This window comes from Stegodyphus dumicola, chromosome 7 (assembly GCF_044657685.1).
Source record: "Stegodyphus dumicola isolate Sdum_Otavi_A_Nest chromosome 7, ASM4465768v1".
Classification (NCBI taxonomy): Eukaryota; Metazoa; Arthropoda; class Arachnida; order Araneae; family Eresidae; genus Stegodyphus; species Stegodyphus dumicola.
The window spans coordinates 136,737,594-136,759,858 of NC_140774.1; the positions used below are offsets into that span (position 1 = coordinate 136,737,594).

Below are 22,265 nucleotides of genomic sequence, written 5' to 3' on the forward strand. Positions count from 1 at the left end.
AAAGAAAGTATGGATTACTTTAACCCTTTAAAGGCTATTTTTTCCTAATAACGTTATGTTAAAATATTTTTAGGATTAAGATTGATTTATAAAAAGAAATTCATTTAGCTTATTACCTAAAATTAATTTGGTTTTTGAAGGCCATTTTTTTGGTGGGAAGTATGTTTCCCGCAACCAACTGGGAACTATTCAAAGGTAGGACATCTTAGGTTTTGCATTTCTTTTTATATCAAATTTCATAATATTCATAATATATAATTTGCAAATACTAAAATGTGCAAATGAAATTATAAAGAAGATATAGTTTATATTTAAAAATTTAAGAACTTATATATATTACTTTCCATGAAATTTCAGAAAACACGGAGCAACACACAGTGAGATACTGCAAGTTGTACAAACGTATCTTGTTCTTTTCCCATGGGCCCAAACGGCAACGTATATATATATATATATATATATATATATATATATATATATTTAACGCTGGCATATGGTCAACACCTTTAGTCAATCGTACGTCATCTGAAATAGTTTTCTTGCTGCTCAGGAAACTTACAGGTTGCCCTTTGCGTTTACGACTTTAAAATCCAGAAATCAGTTGTCGTGCTAGGCGAAGTCGAAAAGATAATTTTTCTTGAGGTCCCGAATCCCCTTCTACTTAATTCCTACTACTTTAGTACTACTACTACTACTACTATATCCTACTACTTTATTCTTTCCAGAGAATAAAGGCATATAAATTTGTTTGCTTGACAATATGTTCTAAAACTTCTTCACTGAATATTTGGGGTCATTTTTTTTTCTCTACTGGTTCATGTTAGACTAGGATTGATAATTCCTTTCTATACAAATAAAATGGGAATCAAAACTCCTGGTATCATCATACCAGCTCTCCAAGATCACTTGGGAGAGCAAAAAATAATTCAACAGCCTCCTCTGCTATATATTTCTTCTGTTTTTTATACATTTCCATGGAAAGTGCAAAAAATAATATGACTACAACAAATTAGAGATTTCCATTGGAGGTTAAAGGGACGTTGGACTTTAAAAATTAGTTGTTCTACGTTTTTGTGTTTTCAACAAGAAATTTGATACATATACATATTATAATAGCAGTTCATAAAATATATGATCAAAATTTTAATTTATTTTAAATTTAAAAAAATTAAAACAAATAATTAATTATTTTAATTAAAGATTTAAAATGTTCCTTGCGAGCTAATTTTCAATGTTTTTTCCTAATTTTTCTTTCAGTTATAAAAACTTGGCAAATATTTTTGTGTATCCGTTATTGAATATGATGGATCATAAATTTTTAAAATGCATTTTTGTGAACTTGTACCCAGTTTTGGGAAAAAAGTCGCCTTTTTTAAACATTATCACAAGATTAAACTTCTAAATAACTTCATATCCAAAAATGAATACACAGATTTACTGTAACATATAAAAAGATAGTATTTTCCAAATATCATTCATTTTTAACTAAAAATGAGACGCATGGAGCATTTTTTTAAGGCATACGACCTGCGAAAAAATTTGTTTTGAGGAAACCGAATTTAAAGTTTTTGTTCAAACGTACCTTTAATACATGGTCGTGAGAAACAGCAAATTAACTTTAAATATGAATATATAAAGACTGGATAACACTTTCGTATCATTTAACTATTTTTAATCCCATAATATTAAATTTGGAAAAAATAAACATATTGCAAATTGGTATGTGATTCGAAGTTAGAGGTAGAAACAATTTATGCATTATATGAAATGAAACTTTTAAAATTCACCCGCATCATACGTTTTATCTTCATTTGTTATATTTACATTATTTTTTTAATGCTTTACAACATTTTTTACTATTTTTGTTTATTTCCAAGCATGTAAACCTCTCCTTTTGCTTTGGTTCAAGCGACGTTGATCACGCTTTTTTGCAACGAGTAGTGAAAACGAGTTGGCTTCCTCCTGTTCTACGCCTATAGAATTTATATAACAAAAATTAATTCATCAATAGTTGTCAATATTAACATTTCTAGCCTCTTTTTAAGAAATAAACACTTCTTTTTGTCAAAGATATAAATATTTCAGCTGTAAATAACTGTTGAAATAATTTTTTTTAACATTTTCTCCAAAATTTAAAGGGTAAAGTTTACGCTGTTACAATTTAAAGGGCAAAGTTACACATTTTAAATGCTTGTAACTTCTTTAAAAATTAGAATATTTGAACTCGGTTTTTTGCATATGATGTAGTTACATATGTGGAATATTACGAGAGTAAAAAAACCAAATTCAATATTTTGGTTGATTTTTAGCTATTTTAAAGTCCACCGTCCCCTTAAGCGTCTCCTTAACTACTAAAAATTGGCAACTATAATTCAAAACTGTACCTACTATTAAGAATTAGCCATAGACGTATAACTTCTGTGCTTATCAATAAAGCACAAGACAAAATGTCTCTCCAGTATAGGCGTCTCTTCTAGACCCCACGCTAACCTTCATTGTTACTCCCATTTATGTGAACAAAGCCCGTCATTGGTATTTGTTTTTTTTTTTGGGGGGGAGGGTATTTTCTGAAGTTATTAACAGATGGCAGAACAGATCGTAGGTGGGAAAATATCTTCCCGTCGACATTTAAAAATTAATGAAGTTGGTGCGAAGTATACTTCTAACGGCCTTGGGCTCTGTGTTTTATTTAAAATCCCTTTAGACGAAAGCCAGAACTTTTTATTTTACATTAATTTTTGAGAGACAAAAATATGTAATAAAATTAAAGTTTTAAAATGTAAAATAGAAAATAAAAACATAGAAATATACTTGCGTTATTTTTATTAAATATAACAGCCATATCTTTTTTTTCCAGTTTTCACTTTACAATATTAAGCGAACCTGTCATGATTCGTAACGCACTGCACATATGAACTAACATTAAATCGGTTAAGCACGTCTTTTCCATGTGCGAAGACGCGGCTGCACATTACACAAGCCCTGCCCAACGCTGAAAAATGTGTTTGCTACCAGTTGCATTAATGTTGCATTAATGAATAGCAAGTCAAATAAGTTTAAAATTAATTTTTAAATAATAATATCAATTCTTTAAAGAAAAGCGGGTTTTTGAATGTGTCAAATTTACTTTAAAAACCGAGTTTGAAAACCCGTCAAACCCTACAATAGTTTAGTTTTCAGTAATCAAAAATAAGAAGTTAAGAGGAAAGGTGGACTTCAAAAATTAGTTTTTTAAGTTTTTGTGTTTTCAACAATCAATTTTATACATATTATAAAATCAGTTTCAGCGTATAAAATATGTGTCCAAAATTTCAATTTTAATTAAATGTTTTGAAACAAATACTAAATTATTTGAATTAAAGATTTCAAATGCTTTTTGAACTCTGATTTTCAACATTTTTTCCTAATTTTCGAATTAAGTTACTTGTAAAGACTTAATAAAATTTCTGTGTATCCGTCATTGAATATGATGGATCAGAAATGTTTAAAAATGATTTTTGTGAACTTTTCTGAACATCCAGTTTTTGGAAAAATGTCACCTTTCATTAAACGTTATCACAAGTTTAAACTTCTTAATAACCTCACATCCAAAAATGCATGCACACATCTACTGTAACATATAACAAGATAGTTTCTTTTATATATCATTCATTTTTAACTAAAAATGAGAGGAAAGAGCATTTTCTAAACATACGAACTGCAAAAAAATTGCTTTGAGAAAAACGAATTTAAAGTTTTTCTTCAAACTTACCTTTAATATATTTTCAGGAGAAACAGCAAATTAACTTTAAATATGAATTTGTAAACATTATATAACATTTTCGCACTATTTAACTATTTTTAATCTCATAATATTAAACAAGACAAAAATAAACATATCGCCAATTGCTATGTGATTCCAAGTTATTGAGCAACAATTTATGCATTATATCCAATTAAACTTTAAAATTAACCCGTACCATATGTTTTACCTTCATTTGTTACAGTTACGTTACCGTTTAATTGCTTTACAATATTTTTTACTATTTCTGTTTTCTTCCAATCAGGTAAACTTCTCTTTTTGCTTTGGTTCAAGCGACGCTGATCACGCTTTTTTGCTATGAGTAGAGAAAACTAGTTTATTTCCTCCTGTTCTACGCGTATAGCATTTATATTATAAGGTATTTCTCCCGCCTTCCTAGCGTGCCTTCGTGGTGTAGTGGTTCTGCACGCTGGGCCGGTAATCCAGAGGTCCGTGGTTCGATTCCCGGCGAAGGCGTTGCTAATTTTCATCTTGCCTGTTTCCAATTAACCTAATGTCTCTACAGCATAACTAATGTTAATTTCGCTAATAATTTACAATACTGACATTTCTAGCCTTTTTTTAGAAAAAAAAACACTTCCTTTGGGCAAATATATAAATTATAGCATCAGTAAATAACTATTGAAATAATTTTTTTTTACATTTTCTCCAAAATTTAAAGGGCAGAGTTTACCTTGTTTATACATTTTAAATGCTTGTAACTTCTTTAAAAATTAGAATTTTGCACTCGGTTTTGTTATATACGATGTAATTACGTATATAGAATGTTACGAGAGCAAAAAGGAAATTCAATATTTTGGTTGATTTTTAGTTTTTTTAAAGTCCACGGTCCCCTTAAAAAAGGATGTTCATGCCGAGTAATCTAAAAATGTACTTTACATAGTCAATTGATTATATATTTAAAAAATGTTTAAATAATTAAAATGATCTACTGCAGAGCAAATTATATGTTTAATGAATAAGAAATAACAAAACAAATACAATTAAAAATAAGATACTGAATATGAGATATTCAAAATTACAGTTATCAAAAAAATAAATTCCTTACACGTGTTTATAGAAATATAATTGTCAAGAATTAGTCTACTTTCAGATTGTGAACAATAAGTCTTTTTTTAATATTTGAGCAACCTTCCCACTTCAGTATTCGGCAACAAAACCATATTTGATGCTTCGGACTTCTCAATCTGCTCCGTCAGTGGCACCGTGTTAATAGCGAAGTCTCTTTTTTGCCCATAGTCTTCATATGATGTAGTCCATTCTGATTTATAGAGAGGATCACTATATTCTATCATTGAAGGTATTTCTGGGAAGCTGCATTTTCTGACTGATTTCACTTCTGGCTTTAAGCCATAGTCTAAATTATACGATGTCTTCCAGGATTTAGATGAATAAGGGACAGTGAGAGGCTGAACAGGTCGCGAGAAATCCACATCCTTCTCTAGTAAATGAGGCACGGTGATACAATCCGGCGCTTTATAATGCTTGCCATATGTTGAAATGAGATTGTTTTTGTTTTGGCATATCATTCTTACTTCAGGGGCTAAAATATGTGAAACATTCAATTTTCTTAAATAATTTATTACTTTATATTTAAAACTTTCTAAAATTCTAAGAAATGAAATAAACCTAATAAAAGAAATTGTTGATTATATTTAATTCCCATACTATGAAGAACTGCCAACATTTTAGACTGAAATACTGTTAACAATATGTAAGTGGTTCTGAAATGTTTGAGACAGGGACTGACAAATTTTGCTGAAAGATATGAATTCTTTTATGTCCTAGAGTAATAAGTTGTGGCAACAGTTGCAATGTGTCTATCGTAAAATAAGTTTAGAAAGAAGGGAAAATTGAACTGATGCGACAGAACTATCATGCTATGATACTTTGTGATTTTAAAGTAGAGTTATATCAAGAGGGATGACGTGAAAGTAAGTTAGGATATAAAAGGAAGCTTCCTCTCGTGCGACTGTATTCAGATGTTTTACAGAATTTATAAGAGGTCGAAGTTCTCTCCTGCATTAAGCATATACAGGAGGGGCTTTGTCAGCTTTGTAGTCACAGAAAATATGTAGGGAAGATGTTAATGAAAATCGTTGTTCCTACCAAACGGTATAAAGGAAATGTAATATTAGATCCGTAGCTACACACAAAATTATTCACAAAGAATCGCATGTGAAAAAAATTAGTTTAACGTTAGGCTTCCCATAAATTAACAGAACACGAAAACGCTGAACTTATCAGAAACAGGAATGAAATTCTAAACGTACTTCATAATGGTAGATACCACATTATTTCTAGAGGTCGAAATGGTGGCGCATCGTACTTACCTTTCGTTGAAGTGTTAACGAGTTAAGATAGTAAAGTATGGGTCTTTGAAAATGAAATCAACTCAACAACGAGGAAAAACAACGAGGAATGAAAAAGGTAATATATAACGCTTTATCCATAAAAACACTGTAAGGTATATTTTAATTTTATAACAGTTATTTTAATTTAATTCTGTTTTTCTATCGTTGCTTGTTTCAGCATACAACTCCCTACCAGAATGAGTTTATATAATCACGTTAAATGCAAATGAGAAAGAGAGTAGTATTTAAGTCTTCAACTGACTTCACCAGAGAGAATTAGAATTCCTGAGTGGCACGCATTTGCTTTTGGGCTACGTCTCTCTAAGCTGTTATTACGCTCGGCTGTATTACGTGCCTTTTGATAGTTCGTTGGCTAATTCAATATTACTGGCCAACCGGCTTAGAAATGTTTTAGCTTTGGCTAAATCTCTTTAGTTAGTCATTAGTTTGTTCTTATTTCTTACATATTTGAATTTAATCCCAAGTCGAAGCTTTGCTGCACCCGCTCAGAAACGGGTCGATTGTTAATCTTATTTTGAGTGAAATAAAGGGTAGTTAACCTTTCTCGAGTTTACGTTTCTATTCTTGGACTTAAGCGATTAATCGCTTGGCAGTTTATTAGGTTCCTTGATATTACGTTTAACAAGAAAAAAGCGAGGAACTCTATAACACAGTGTATTAAAGCCATTTTGTTAGAGGGACAGAAGACAGTTACAACTAACGGATTCACCACTAAATATCTTCCAAAAATTCTTTAATAAGTGCATATTAGGGAACTCATGCTTCACCATTACAATTCATATTTTCATTCACTAAGATTGACAGTCGGATTTCTTGAACAAAAATCTCGAAATGATGTCACATTAACCCTATTCTTTTTATCTTGTTACCTTATAAGATATTTCTCCCACTTTTCTAGCATACCATCGTGGTGTAGTGGTCAGCACACTGATGCGGTATTCAGAGGTCCGTGGTTCGATTCCCGGCGAAGAAGTTGCTAATTTTTCATCTCTTCTGCTTCCAAAAATCCTAATAGCTCTACAGTGGCATCCGAACTAAAAGGGTGTTGGATGAGGATTCTCCACACCCAGGATTTGGCGATTGGGTCCCCTAAAAACCCCAGTCACTCTTTAAAAAGGGTGTATATAAGGTATTTCTCCCACTTTCCTAGAGTGCCTTCGTGGTGTAGTGGTCAGCACACTGAGCTGGTATTTCAGAGGTCCGTGGTTCGAGGCGGAAGAGGAGGTTGCTAATTTTTCATCTTGCCTGCTTCCAAAAAATTACCTAATGTCTCTACAGTCTGGGAATTTTTATTATTTTTTATTCTAATACAAAATACACGCGGCCGATGTTTTTATTCCGAAGATAAGATTGACAAATCTATAACAGCATATTTTTCATCAATTACAAGAAATGGATGACTTGAAGCATTTAATCTTTAGAAAATGTTCCTCCATATATGCATTGACGTTTGAGAGGACTATTTTGAACACTCTTAAGATTTATAACGTTTAACTTGTACGTTTAGGTGTACGTAAAATCTTTGGAGTAACTCTCATCGTATTTAAAAACTAAAGAGAAATAGATCAAAGTAAATATAGTTCAGGAATGAAAATTTCCTTTATTCTCTTAATACGAAACAAATCTTAAATTTACTTTGGCATAAATTATTTTCTACAGCTTTGTCTTTTGTTTAACTATTTTAAGATAAATATTTAAAATTTAGTTAAGACATTTGTTTTTTAGATTTGTTGCTTTGAATACCAAGGTATCAGTTATACTAAACTCGTTTTCAAGTAATTTATGTTCTTATGTTTTCAGTGAGGATTATGATTCTTTACTTGGTCATTTTTCCGTAATTATCATTTTTATAGTTTTAATTTTTACCACCCATAATCATTTTTTGTTACTTCGCCGAAATCTGCCTACTAAAGTATATTTCAGGATTAATAATAAGATTGGATTAAATTGTTATTGGAATGCTACAACTTCCAATTTAATACTGGTTACTAATTACCGCAATATATTAACTGTCAAGGTTATTTTCGGTTTATGTATTTGTAAATTTCATCTACTAATAAAATATGTCATTCCTGTTACTGAATTTAAACCTTATTTTAAAATTAGAGCAATTAAATAATCATTCAAAATTTTATGCAACTAATTTAGTTTCCACACTTTTTGGATTTAGATTCCATCATTAGACATCATATCACTGATTGATTATTTATATTTTAATAAATTAGATTATTCAAAAAAATCCATTTATACGTATTTTTGAATTTTGGTCTACTGTAATTACTTGCTTTGCAATTTGAAATAGAATTTTATACTTGGAAAATGAAATAATTTGTTATTATCCTTATCACATTGCGGCTGGAAGAGTGGAGCATTATGTTGTTGTTAAGGAGCTGTATAAACTAACTTTGAAGATGAGATTTTAGCTCAGTTTTATCGGAATTAAGATTGAGATGTGCCTCTTATTTATAGGTTTCGTACCTATTCTGTGTCTCATCTTTCCAACCGTCAACCGTCAATCGAAAGTATCATCGGATTGAAGAATTTTCCGTACCTCTATTTCGTCTATGCTCAAATATAACTCGAAATGCGAATTCCATTTTGCTAAGAATAAGGTTTCCTCAACTGAATGTCACAAAGACCAAGTCACCAATAAATTAAATAAAAGCTCTTTATTAATTTTTCTTTTATTTACCTCCACCGAGGAACCTATATGCATAGGTAAGGGAGGTAATGTTTTTAGTTCGAAAATTTGACAGTGAGATTCCAAAGAATAAGCAAGAAATAGTGTCCCCATAACAGGTTTTCAGTATTTTTACAGTGATGTCTGCCTATCTGTGCGTGATGTGTGCGATAAATTTTATATCAACTTCCAAAAAATTTCTGCTTTCCCAATTTAAGCTTTCTGCTTTCCTATAAAGAGATAGTTAGATTCTCGGTAAAACAGAGCAATCTGAACCTGTATTTGAAGCTCATAACGGTTTTTAATGGGCAACCCAAAGTGGTACTTTTTTTCTAGCTCATTGCACAGTTCTGCAGCTATTCATATAAAATATCGTTACATATATAAATCATAATAAATTACTGCAGCTGACCGAGTATTGTTTGCTAATACCTAAATATTGCAGTTCCAATTTTTTTATACTACAGATATAACGTGGAAGAAAACTAAATTATAGTATTGCGGCTGGAAGAGTGGAGCATTATGTTGTTGTTAAGGAGCTGTATAAACTAACTTTGAAGATGAGATTTTAGCTCAGTTTTATCGGAATTAAGATTGAGATGTGCCTCTTATTTATAGGTTTCGTACCTATTCTGCGTCTCATCTTTCCAACCGTCAACCGTTAATCGAAAGTATCATCGGATTGAAGAATTTTCCGTACCTCTATTTCGTCTATGCTCAAATATAACTCGAAATGCGAAATTTAAAATAAATGCTTTGAAACAAAACATAGTATTTGTTTCAAAGCATTTATTTTAAATATATTATAAACTTTTAATTTTTCTTTAATTAAAAACCAATTGAATCATATGTTATTCAACTGAACAATAAAATACAATCTTTAATGAAAAAAAAAAACAAATACAAAGGGGAAAATTTGTATATTTTGGCAAAAATTCAGAAAAAGCAGTTTTTACATATAGCCAATTATATCTAATAAAATGTAATTTAAAATTCCTTATTATAGGAATTTATTGGAATAACAAATCGGATTTTTTTTACAAGCGATCCATCAGAAGTGGTACTTTATTTAAAGGTTGTTGTTATTTAGAACATGAAAACGATGGAGAATCATGCCCTGGCTACATTAAACTTTTTGCAATTATTTTTAATGCTCATTATATCATTGTGTTGCGTCTGGATAAATTTCGAGTATTATACAAATTCGCAGTTTAATACCCCTTTTAAATCGATAAATTTATTCAACTCACATAAAACTATAAAATATTTTAAGAACGTACATTAATTATGATGAAAAAATGCATTTTTAGTCTACCGACAGAAAAAGATTTCATGAAGGATAGTACACTTATCCATGCAAACGTTTGCAATTAACTGCTGCAGCAGACAGCAAATTTAAGAATCACTAGGGCACAGAAGACTTGATTATGCTAAAATCCTACCATGTTTCATGACACGCCTTAATTAATTCATACGACCTTCATGCCAGCATCTCTGTCAAAGATTTATCGTTTGAAATTGAAATTAACATAATATTACCATGCGTAACGCAGCTTATTAATTCTTCTACCGCTTTTGTTTTAGATGGTGTAATCTCTCCTTTTCCTCTTTGGAATTTGAAATCTGTAAGAAACAAAAATAAATGTAAAGATGGAAAAATAGTTTTGGAAAAAAAATCTGTAAAAAAAATAATTTTATAGGGGAAAAAATTGTTAAATAATTTTGCCCAAAATAACTTTAACGGTAATGGATAATGTTCCATTATAATACAAAATGTGCTAGCATAGATATTAATTCATTATGAAAAAACATATTCACCTAAATATCGCTTCATTTCAAAGAAATAAAAATATTGATAATAAAATAATTACTTCATTATGGAGAAAAAACATTTTTTGTGCGATTAAGTAAATTTATCCAAACATTTAAAATTTTTGTTACTATTTTTCTTATGAGAATTTTCAGTTTATTTTTGGCTGGTTATATTTATCCGTTCAGGTACTTTTATATCGCTTTCATGTGGAAGCATGTTTGGATTCTTTTCACTTTTATTCATTGCTTATTAAAGGGCCCATTAATATCGAAACACGATTTCGCATTGATTTTTTTATATGACGTCAGATTTGATCCGTGTGTTACTAATTAACAAACTAAGCGACTTAAAAGTAAGAGACAGCTTTTAAGAGTTATATTTTTTTAAAATTTGAATCGGGATGATTTTAAGAAAACTGTATTCAATTCATGATATAGCTAATTTATAATAATGAATATTTTAATATAATTAATTACATTACATATTTTTCACTTTTCATATATACAAATTCCTTATAAAATTCCCATGCTATCTTAAATGAACAGTCATCTAGTATCCTATAAAATGTATCGCTATTCCGCCTGTGACATCTCTATTGATAATATCTACTGATAAACTATATATATAACTTTAAAAGAGTCTTTTTGTACTACCTATCAAAACCCCTTCAAACCTTTTCATATTATTTACATTTTAATTCTTTTCTGGTACATAACTGTATTGCTTAAAACTTTATGAATTCTTTTCAAACGATATGTACAATATTCCTGACCTTTATTTCCAGATTTTGTTTTTCTTTTCTATCACAAAAGTATACAGGCGTGGTTCTTTAGTTAGTTCTAAGCACTGACCCCCAGCCCACCTAGCAGGCAAAACCTGCCATATGGCTATGAGCGGACAGGCCAAGCCACAAAGGGGATAACAAAAAAAAGTAAAGTAGATACATACATTCCAAACACTCGGTGAAATAGTATATAAATGTGTCGTTTCCATTTCTGTGTTTTTTCCTAAGATTAAAATATTTATAAGTTTGACTTTCAATTAGATATTATTTTTCAGATCTTCTTTATATTATCAAAATTCATCTTAAATTTATAAGTTACCTCAATTATTTCTGTTTTCAGCATGATTTTCTGCTTTGTTATATCTCGATACAAATGTTCTTCTTATTCTCATTCACAGTTTGCATAACATCTCTTGCAAATTTTCTAAACAATGTATAGTTACTAAATAAATCCTCAAGCTTCGCAAATTTATATTTTCCTCTCAAACTTCCAGCCAGGCAACAGTCCTCGACGAAATGCTTTGAATCGCCGAATTTATTACAAACTTTTCATGTATCATTTCCCTGGAGGTGGAACATTTTTAAATAAGCAAGGAACCTTCCATGTGCAGTGAGAATTTGATTGACATCTGCATCTCCTCAAATTCCCATTTTTTTTATTTTTTATTTTTATTTTTATTTATTTTTTTTTTTTGCTAATTTTTAAACATTTTAGATAGCTTTTGTTTCTTTCAGAGAGATACCACAAATTTTTCCAGTCTCTAATAAGCTTGTCATATATTATAGTACATGTCTTCTCTTTCGAATCTTGAATAAAAACCTTTTCGGTCCCAACCCCCAGGAAGGCTTCTTTCGCTAGAGCATTCGCTCTCTCATTTCCATAATGATCAGTGTGAGCTTTGATTCAATGTAAATTCAAAATATGCTTCTTTCGTAGTTCTAAATGTATATGCTTAATTTCATTAACAATATTATTCTTTTGAAAGGGGCGGGAGAGCGTCATAAGAGCAGATAAGGCATCTGAGTATAAATTAATATAATACCCTACGGATAATTTCTTGAACCAGGATAAAGAAATTTTAATTGCCAACAATTCTGCTTGATGAACTGGATTTCTTAGTTTTAAAGTAAAAGTTTTGCAATCAATTTCAATACCGTTGAAAAATACGACAAAGGTACAGCCGATGCTCTCCGAAAACCCTGGTCCATCTGTATAAATTTCAATTTCGCCAGCTGAAATATACTCTTTATCATAGGATATACCGTAATATTTACTAGGATGGCTTGAACTCAGATTATGTTCTAAAAAAGCCTCGCTGGTAATTCCTTTATATTCATACATTATTTTCTGTTTTATATTATATTTCAGACAAAATTCGTCATAAGTAAATTTAAATTGTAGTGAGAGAGGTGGTACACCAGCCAGTAAGCACGCAACTTCTGTCGGGACTGTTCTAAATGATCTTATAATTGCAAGTGTCTAGGCCCTCTGCAATGAGTCTAATTTCTGCCTTGTCTTGACCAGCTTCCCTGCTCGATCACCCCATCCACTAATACCATAAAGAATTTTCGGTATAACAACATTTTTGTAAATATCCCTCAGGGTAGAGCTTTTTCCAGAAAACGTGATCGGAGTAAAAGTATTTTTATAATAATTTACAATGTTTTCTATCTTTCGTTGTATTGATTTAAAATGCTCTATAAAATGCAACTTATCATCGATCACTACACCCAGGTATTTAAATGTTTCACAAATTTTATTCTTTTTTTTATCATATTTCATTCCGGGGGTTCTAACATTTCTCCTTCTCCGAGGGAAAAACATACCATTTGTTTTTTCAATATTAAATTCTAAATTTTGCTCAGTACTTCATTTTTAACAACATTTTCAAGCAGGTTAAAAGTAGCCTCTATTTTACGAGGGAGTCTCCTGTAATAGTTGCCATAATATCATGGGCATAACAGGTAATATTCGTATCAGGTGCATTTTCTTGCAGTAATTTATTTGCTATGAGGGTCCAGAACAGGGGAGCACTACATGAGCCCTGGGGACAGCCTTTTTCAATTTTATAATGAAGATTAATTGTATTAGAGTTGCCCAGAAAAATTAGTTCTCTACTCTCCAGATAGCTTTTAATTATATCAAATAGTTCTTTTGAGATGCCGATTTCTTTTAATATAGACAGTAGGGAGAACCAGCTAATAGAGTCAAAAGCCCCTCGGACATCGAAGGAAACCAGGACTACATGCTTACTTTGTCGCTTTTCTCTGACTTGTTGGATCACATTGTATAATGCTAAACAGGGTTATATATGTAATGTGATTACGAACCAGTCATCCTTGAAACAGCTTCCACGAATTAATCCATCTTCTCATGCAGAAAGCCTTCACGTGCTTTACTAAAATAAACCTAATTCAATACAGAGTGCTCAAAACACACTGATTAAGAAGTGCATAGTGCCAGCGAGACTCAATCGAACATCACCAAATCCTGCAGATCGCACTTGGCTTGAATGTTGAATGTATAAAACAGATAATATCGTCCCTGTGTAGTTAGTTATACAGTACAATTTTGTAAAGTATCAGTCAAGCTAATGGACATAGGACGCGAATTTAGGCATTACGCTATTTCAAAGATTTCTCTTGCATCTAAATCATTTTGAATGTTGCATGGGGCGCCAAAATACACAACTAACATCGTTCATTTTCTCCCCATTTTACCTTTTCTCCTGCAGTTTTTACATAAGGATTTAACCCCTTACCTGTGGAATATATTTGAGAAAACGCGCCAAAAATGGAATTTTTTTCTCTTTAATTTTGTCCGTTATTATCATCAAAATTTTAGAAATAGATTTTAAAAAAATTAAACGAAATAACAACTATATGTTTTATAGAATGAACTTTAAACGAAATTTTGGTTTTGCCTACATTCGAATTTATATATTTTTACAACATTCAATTTTTTTAATCCTGCAGTCCCACAGCTAGCAATGCTTGTTAAGCATTCGTTAGAAATGGTAACTCATCAATGATTTATTACTGCAAAACATTGCTCAGTCAAAACCAAAGGGAATGACGGAACGACCGTTATTACATTCGCAAAAGGGAAAGATACACAACTACAAACATTTATGAATGTTTTGAGTTTTGAATCCTAACCTAACTGTATGATAGCCAATTTCGTTAACTATCTCGCTGTCCAAAACAACGTCTGAAAATTACTAAAATTAACTCTATCAGCGGTTCATAATTTCTGCCATTTTGTATTATCTTTCATGTGTGAAAGTACGTTTATATTTAATAAAGTCTGCTGCAGATAACATAGCGAAATTACTACATAGCTGCTAATCATCGAGTGTGAGTGGTGTTATTTTTAAGGGAAGTGTGGTGTAGAAAATGGATTTTCTTATCTGGTGGGATACTACGAGTATCAAATATAAATCATGTCTGCATAAAATTAGCTAGCCTGAAAATTAGTGGAGTACATTGCGTTGACAATTTAATAATAGGAATACAAAAATGGTTGACTTACCCAATAACCCCCATGCATGAGACTTGCAGAATCATTTAATCACACATTTATTTCATAAAAAAAAAACTTCTCTTGAATATTAATATATAACACATAATACGAAAATCATCATGAAGATCTTAGAAACACAAAACTGATATGTGAAACATGCGTGTCACGAGTACCGTCTATTTTGCAAATAGAGAGTCCGACTTATTAATCTAAGAAAATCGGTGGTACAGTGCTCAATACTGATTTCTAATTTCACTATTTTATGTGAAGTGGTTGTCTTCTAAACGAAAGGATCCTTCTTTTATCATACATTTCTATTCTTTGAGCACATGGGCGGCTTCTCCCGAGGTTGACGAAACAGGTCTACACATATTGGGAACGGCACAGTTCAGACATTCCATGTAGGTTTACCTTTGGTCTCGCATCACGACAGATCAATTTCCATCCAAAATACTTATCACTAAATCGCGCACTTTTTAGAAAATGGAACATATCTTCTCATCCAACTCAGGGAAAAATAAAATAGCAGAGAGACGTGAGTTATGCTCTATAATACGAGGGCGAGATGTGTCTGTCCGAAAGGCCCCACACACTCGGTTGAAACGTCGTCTGCAGAAAGAGGATCGAAAAACCAATCTGTCCAGTTTTTATGCATGCGGCGCAGGTGGCAGTCCAGCGATTACGATTACAGTAGCGGTGTGAGAATTTTGTATTCTCAAAGGAAGTAATTCTAATAAATATGAATATAGCAAGAGAAAAACTTAATAAATATATTGGGCATTCATTGCAGGATTAAATACTAAAGCTTACTTGGGGAGCAATTTAGTTGTCTTCTTTGCATTATAAAATATCCTGCGGGTTCATAGAAAAAGTTCCCAAATTGTTTATGTTTAGATGTTTTATACAGTTATTTTGTCCTCTGCAGTTAAAATTCTTTTAGTTGTTGTTACAGCATTATCGACTAATATGGCTCCAGAGAGAGCTAACCTATTTTTGAAGTATTGTCTAATCTAACAATTTCTTCAATCTAACAAATTCTTCTTCGATTTTAGAGGGGATATACAGCTATGAAAAAATGTACCAATTGTTTTCAATATAAAAAAAGCTTGGCCTTAGCGCAGAATATTTAAATTGTTTAGATTCATCATTAATTCTCACATTTAAATTAATTATCGTAATTACAGAAAATTAAAAACTCTACTTACTACACTGATATGCCTACGAAGCTAAACTGGGATACTGTTTTTATGACTTTAAAAAAACAGAAACATGAATCATCCAAGAAATAATGGCTACATCCATTTACCCACGGGATCTAGTTATCTGTTTCTTCAAATCTGACATACCAATTGATGAGTTGAATTTACTTGAATTAAGTTCAAGGTAGAGAAAGGTATGTTAAATGTTGAAAGCACTTAACCCATCGTTCTCTTTACAAGGGCTATCTGCCTAAGAAAGGATTGCCTTAATAAAACTCTACTTACTACACTGATTGATTGATTCTCAAGGATTGATTCTCATTTACGTTATCCGTGGGAGAAGTCATGACACCTCTCAACTCGCCGTCCCATTGACCGGGACTTGTATTCAGCGATCTTACCAATCGGTCTTTGGTGGGCCTCAAGGAAAAGAAATAAATCACCAATTGGTTTAACTTGAAAAGGTACGTACAGTATTACAATCAAAACGTTTGACATTAAATTTTGAGCCACGTTAGGTTTCTTTTATTGGCTGTTTATCACTGGAGATGTAAAAGCCGCTGTTATTTATGCAAAAATGCAAAAACGAAATACAGAATAATGCAAGAGTGAGAGTTTAAAATCAGTTTAAGCGTACCGAAGAAGCAGATAATATTATTTGCAGAAAATAAAGCAGCTTCTTCAAACAGCAACGTATTGTTCTCATCTCATTTCAAATTCTAAATTTAATTTCTTGATAGATGCACGTGGATTTTTCAATTAGTACCATGGTTCTAATTGAAAAATCCATGTGCATCCACACAGCTCTGGCTTCTGCACGGGATTATATACAGTTTCATTTCCCTTCGTTTTCAACACTGTGCATGCACAAGGGGAAATCAAATTCCCAACATAAGAAAAGGTCATGTCTCTTACTAGTTCATCAAAGCATTCAAGTTTCAAAACAGATTTTCTGTTCACAATATGAGAAATTTGGCCATATCAGCAGTGATTTATACAGATCCAGTATTAATTCTCCTTTCTCAATTCGTTGTAGTGCCATATAAAGGCAATACTGTTTAACTGTAATAAAGTTATTCCATGGATGGAACATGAGAGGAAATCGTCTACATTGATCAGTCACAGATTAGCTGCTGACATGCTGCCAGCTGGAATTTATTTTTGCTCGGCTAATCTACATTTTGTTAAGGAATTAAAACAAGAAGAGCATAAACATAGTCGGCTTATTATATTTGTTTTTTAATCTGACGAGATAGATGTACTCAACTGAAATGAATTTAGCATACTTACAGCTAATTATTGCGCGCCTCCTTTCTATGATAATTCAACACTGAGTTTCAACACAAAACTAAAAAAAAATCATAGTACGTGTCAATAAAAAAAGTTGTAAGTGCCTTTTAATCTCATAAACCTTTTTTTTTCAGCCGAAAAGGATATTTTAGTCTCGAAAAGGGATTTTGCAGCATATCACTGTAAATGTCGATTCACTTTAGATAACTGAATCACTTTTCGAAAATTTTTTGTTTTTGTTGTTTTTTGCCCTTCTTTTTTTTATTTTGCTCGCAATTTGTCTTACGACCTTCAACCCGAAACATCCCGACTAAAGTTGCGGCTTCTGTTATAGATAAACCTGACAAGAAATTCAGCTAAAACGTACTGTGTATGAAATATTAAGAAAATATCTAAAATTTCCTGAGACACTTCAAATAGAGATTTAATATTTTATCTAATAATTACAGTTGTTTTTAAAAATGTATTCTTCGTGTGAATTGCTTACGTTGTTATACTTAAATGTTTTTATTTTTAATTTGATTTTGTAATTCGCTTCCTTACTTTTTGCTTATTACCATCAGCTGCAAGGCTGCTCTGACGGCCAGTCATATTAGCGCAATATATAGGCTTCACTGGGGGCAACTACATGTTTCCAGGTATGATAAGATACAGCAATATAGTATTGACAGAAAATAATAGAATGGTAAATGAGACTATGTTCTCAGAGAAGAATTGTGTCATTATTTTGTAACGCAATAAGTAAAGCACTTGCGTAAAAATATATGTAGGAAAGTAAGTAAATAAAATGTATAAGATGGTAATAATAATAATGATAGCAGCAAAGTAGTAAATAAATTTAAAAAATTAAAATATGAGAACGTAAAACGTATGCAGATGCTTTTAAACACTATACATTTATACAACAGAATAGATAAATACATAATATTATAATATATATCAGCCGAATATTATAAGGGCATGATAAAGTATGATTATATATGATCAATTCCGTGCCGTAATATAAAACACACACAGTACGATTATATATGATCAATTCCATGCCGTAATATAAAATCTGATTTTAAAGACCTGTGTCTTGCAATACAAATGTGTATATAGCTACAAGCGCGGCATTTTCTAGAGAATCTGTATCATTCTCGGTGATGAAATGCAACGAAATAAAACAGAATATAACGGCATGTATAGCTTTGGAATGCTATATTCATACTGAAAACGGAACACATTTTTCGAAGTTTATAAGAGTGAATTCCAATTACTTCTTATATTTATGAATATTTCATAAAACGTTTTTAAATGCAAAAATTAGTTTTATTTAGAAATTAGATATAAATAAGGGTAGCATCTTTTATTAATGGTATGCGCAAAACTAACCAGTTACAACTGCCCGAAATGATTTAAAAAGATAGAATATAAGAATGGTTCCTAGTTGCCATTGCCATATGGCCAAAAACAAAATCTTTGGCTATTTTATGTTGGACAATATCTTATTTAAGAACTTCCATCATTAAATAACAGCCTATTCGGATTGCCGTTCCTGGTATTATTTAAACATAAAACGTTATGGAAATTCTGTAAAGTAAAGATTTATGCGGCTTATTTTAGAGTACACAAAGGTTGAATATTTAGCACACACATTTTTGCACAGAAGAATTATAATAAAAGTTTTTAACTGTACAAAAGAATCGATTATCTATTTCATATAGAGAGGCAGCTTTTAGTGCAAAGGTTTTAGACAATGTTCTTCTCAACCTAAACTCAGAACAAAAAATTCAATGTTAAACACAGAGTTTCAAATGGATGGAATGACCAAATCTCTCTTGAAACCAGTGGTTTAGTTTTTGAGAAATGCGTGAAATTTTAGAGTAGGTCACTTTAGTTCGCGTAATGTTATTTAGATAGAAAAAATACATACCGAGTGTGAATTTTTATATCACCCCACAAAAATAAAATGTCAGATGACGTCAATAGTTGCTTTAGTCAAACCGAACAAAAGAATAATCCTCTCTAATCCAATCAAAATTAGTGGAGGTAACATTAATTAAATTTTCAGAGGGTCGTACTCAAAGCACTATTAATTTTCAAAAACAATTTATTAGAGACATTGATTGCGTTAGAAATGTAGGCATCTAGCACATTCGGTACGGAATTATCATTTGAAAAAATGTTAAAATAGAAATTTTTTATTTACAAAATATATTTTTAAACGAATAATTGAACTCATTTATTTACTTCGAGCGAAACTGGTTTATGGAATACGTCAACGTAATTTTAATGGAATGGAGCTAACAAAATACGCAATGGAAGTTGAAATATATCACATTCACTCGAATTAAAAATTAACATATAATGGAATAAATGCTGTATTTTATAAAATTCATTGAACTTATCAATAAGTGCAATAGAATTTATAAGAGATGCCTTAAAAACTAGTTAAAAATAAAAGTACTATAAGCAAAATAATTTTGCATGTTTCTGCGGGTCTCAAGTTAAATGACTTGGGAAGAAGCGACTCCTAAAAATGCTGGTTTTAGAAAGTAAACGTAAAGTCGTCCTTGATGCATATTTTTATGTAATACTTTTCACAAATTGGATAAAATAAATTTTATCTCATAATCATAACCTGAGAAACATTTTCTTGTTAAAGAGCATTCTGTACCTAACTCTGAATATTCGAGAATCATTATTTCATAGATAGGTTTATAAGTTATATTTTACTTAGATCATTTCCAAATCAAAAACTGTTTACTGAAGTTTGTATATGCTATTTTTAAATAATGTATATAAAAGCTAAATAATTTGAATTTGAAATAGGCTGTACTTATTTAATGAAAGCGTTTCTTTGGATTAATTTTAAATTACGTTGACGTATTAATGTTGCTCAATGCTGCAAGTTGTCCTGTATGAATTGGAATTTTCTTACACTTCCTATGTGGGAAGAACTCCTTTATGTAGTTCTTCCAACGTAGGAACTGCAAGAAATGTAATCCTACGTGGTAAGTGTAAGAAATGCGATCCGTAATGTGTTCCTACGTGGGAAGAACTATACTATGCAGTTTTTCCCACGTAGGAATACATTATGTAAGTTTTATTAAGTTACCCAATTTATTATCTAACTACTACATTATGTAGCTTCTATTAATCTACAACATTATGTAAACTTTATCAACACACTACATTGTCTAAGTTTATTAAGCTAAATTAACTTTTATTAAATTTATTAAACTACATTATGCCCTTCCTAACATCAGAAGTATGTGCAGTAAATGTAATAAAATTTTTCTAATAATGCTATTATAATTAAATAATGGCTTCAGCAATAACTTATGAGAAAATCAGAACTTTATTACCAGCCAAAGTATTTATATTAATGTATCACCTTGAGAATTTTCCTCGAGCTTTTCGTAGAATTCTTTATGTGTCACAGATTTCCATGGATTCGACCTGGAGAGTTTGTCCCTGTGTATTATTTCACTCACCTTAAGAAGGAAAAAAATATTCTTTTACATATATATAATATTGTAATACGAGGGCATTTCGAAAAGTAAAGATACAATGGCTCGCATTCCTTAAAAAACATTTATTTAGAAAACGTCAGTTACATTTTATTATTTATTATTTTTCGACATAATCACATCCGTTATCCAAACATTTGTTAAGTCGGTGCACAAGCTTTTGTATCCCACAGTCATAGAAGGTTGCCGCCTGTTGGAACCCAGCACGCTCACAATTTCCTGTACCCTAACTTGATAATCACAACTGCATAAAGAGTTATCATTGACAGTTCCAGTATGATCTAATGCAATTCTTTCAATTTGAGACGTCTATTCGCACGAATTGCATCCTCTGTTCTCTGAAGAAGGGCATCAGAGATCATAGATGGCCGACCTGTTCTTTGTTCGTCATGAACATCGGTCCTAGCTTGAGAGAAATGACGACACCATTTCGTTACATTTTGTCGAATCATAATGTTCCCATAAACAGAAACAATTTCTTTGTGAATATCCGCTGATCGCTGACCTTTTGCATGAAGAAAACGTATGACGGAGCGCACTTCGCATTTGGCGGGATTCTGAATCGGCGCAGCCATTTTAAACACGACGTACTCCAACCAGAATCAACATTGAAATGCCGAACGACCGCGAGGAGAAAGCTAACGGTTCAAGGTTAACATCTGTGTTGCCAACGTACTCACCAAAGCTTTTCTTTTCCTCTGGCGTACGGTGTATCTTTACTTTTCGAAATGCCCTCGTATATATATATATATATATATATATATATATATATGTATGTATATATGTACAGGGTGATTCTAAATTGTTTTTTCAAATTAAGAGGAGTGATAGTACCCATCCAGACGAGCAATAATTACCATAGAACATAGGGTCGCATTCCACTCTAAGAGGAAGAAAAGAGGAATATTAAAATTACAACCTTAACCTAGAAAAGTGTTGGGAAAGGGAATAAACAAGACGAAAAGTTGCAAAATCAGATTTATTATTTAGTGTAAAACTCACAGAAACTGCTCAAAAAGCCGACAACTCGCTCTTCTATTTCTGGCGTTCATGCATTTTGCGAACATACTGCAAAATTTTTGAGATGGCAAAAGAACCAGTTTCTTGCAGTCTTCGACTTGGAGTCTATATGGCTTGGAATCCGACGAGCTGGAAACCGCTGCTCGTACAAACTCCGTGCTTCGCATCCATTCCCTTTTGCTTCACTGTATGTGAGGTGACTAACTGCCAATTCCTCGTACGTGTACTCCGCCATAGCATTCATGAAAAGTTTCGGACGATGTT

The 22,265-nt window shown here is 31.6% G+C and overlaps 1 protein-coding gene across 1 annotated transcript; it reads right to left on the reverse strand.

The window, feature by feature from the left end:
* Positions 1-4,757: 4,757 nt before the first annotated feature.
* Positions 4,758-20,939, reverse strand: LOC118182405 (uncharacterized). Its single transcript, XM_035351748.2, has 3 exons — positions 20,846-20,939; positions 10,397-10,480; positions 4,758-5,345 (listed from the first exon to the last, which is right to left on the reverse strand). Exon 3 carries the CDS (start codon positions 5,329-5,331, stop codon positions 4,918-4,920), a length of 414 nt encoding a protein of 137 aa, XP_035207639.1. The 5' UTR covers positions 5,332-5,345; positions 10,397-10,480; positions 20,846-20,939; the 3' UTR covers positions 4,758-4,917.
* Between the last annotated feature and the right edge of the window lie 1,326 nt (positions 20,940-22,265).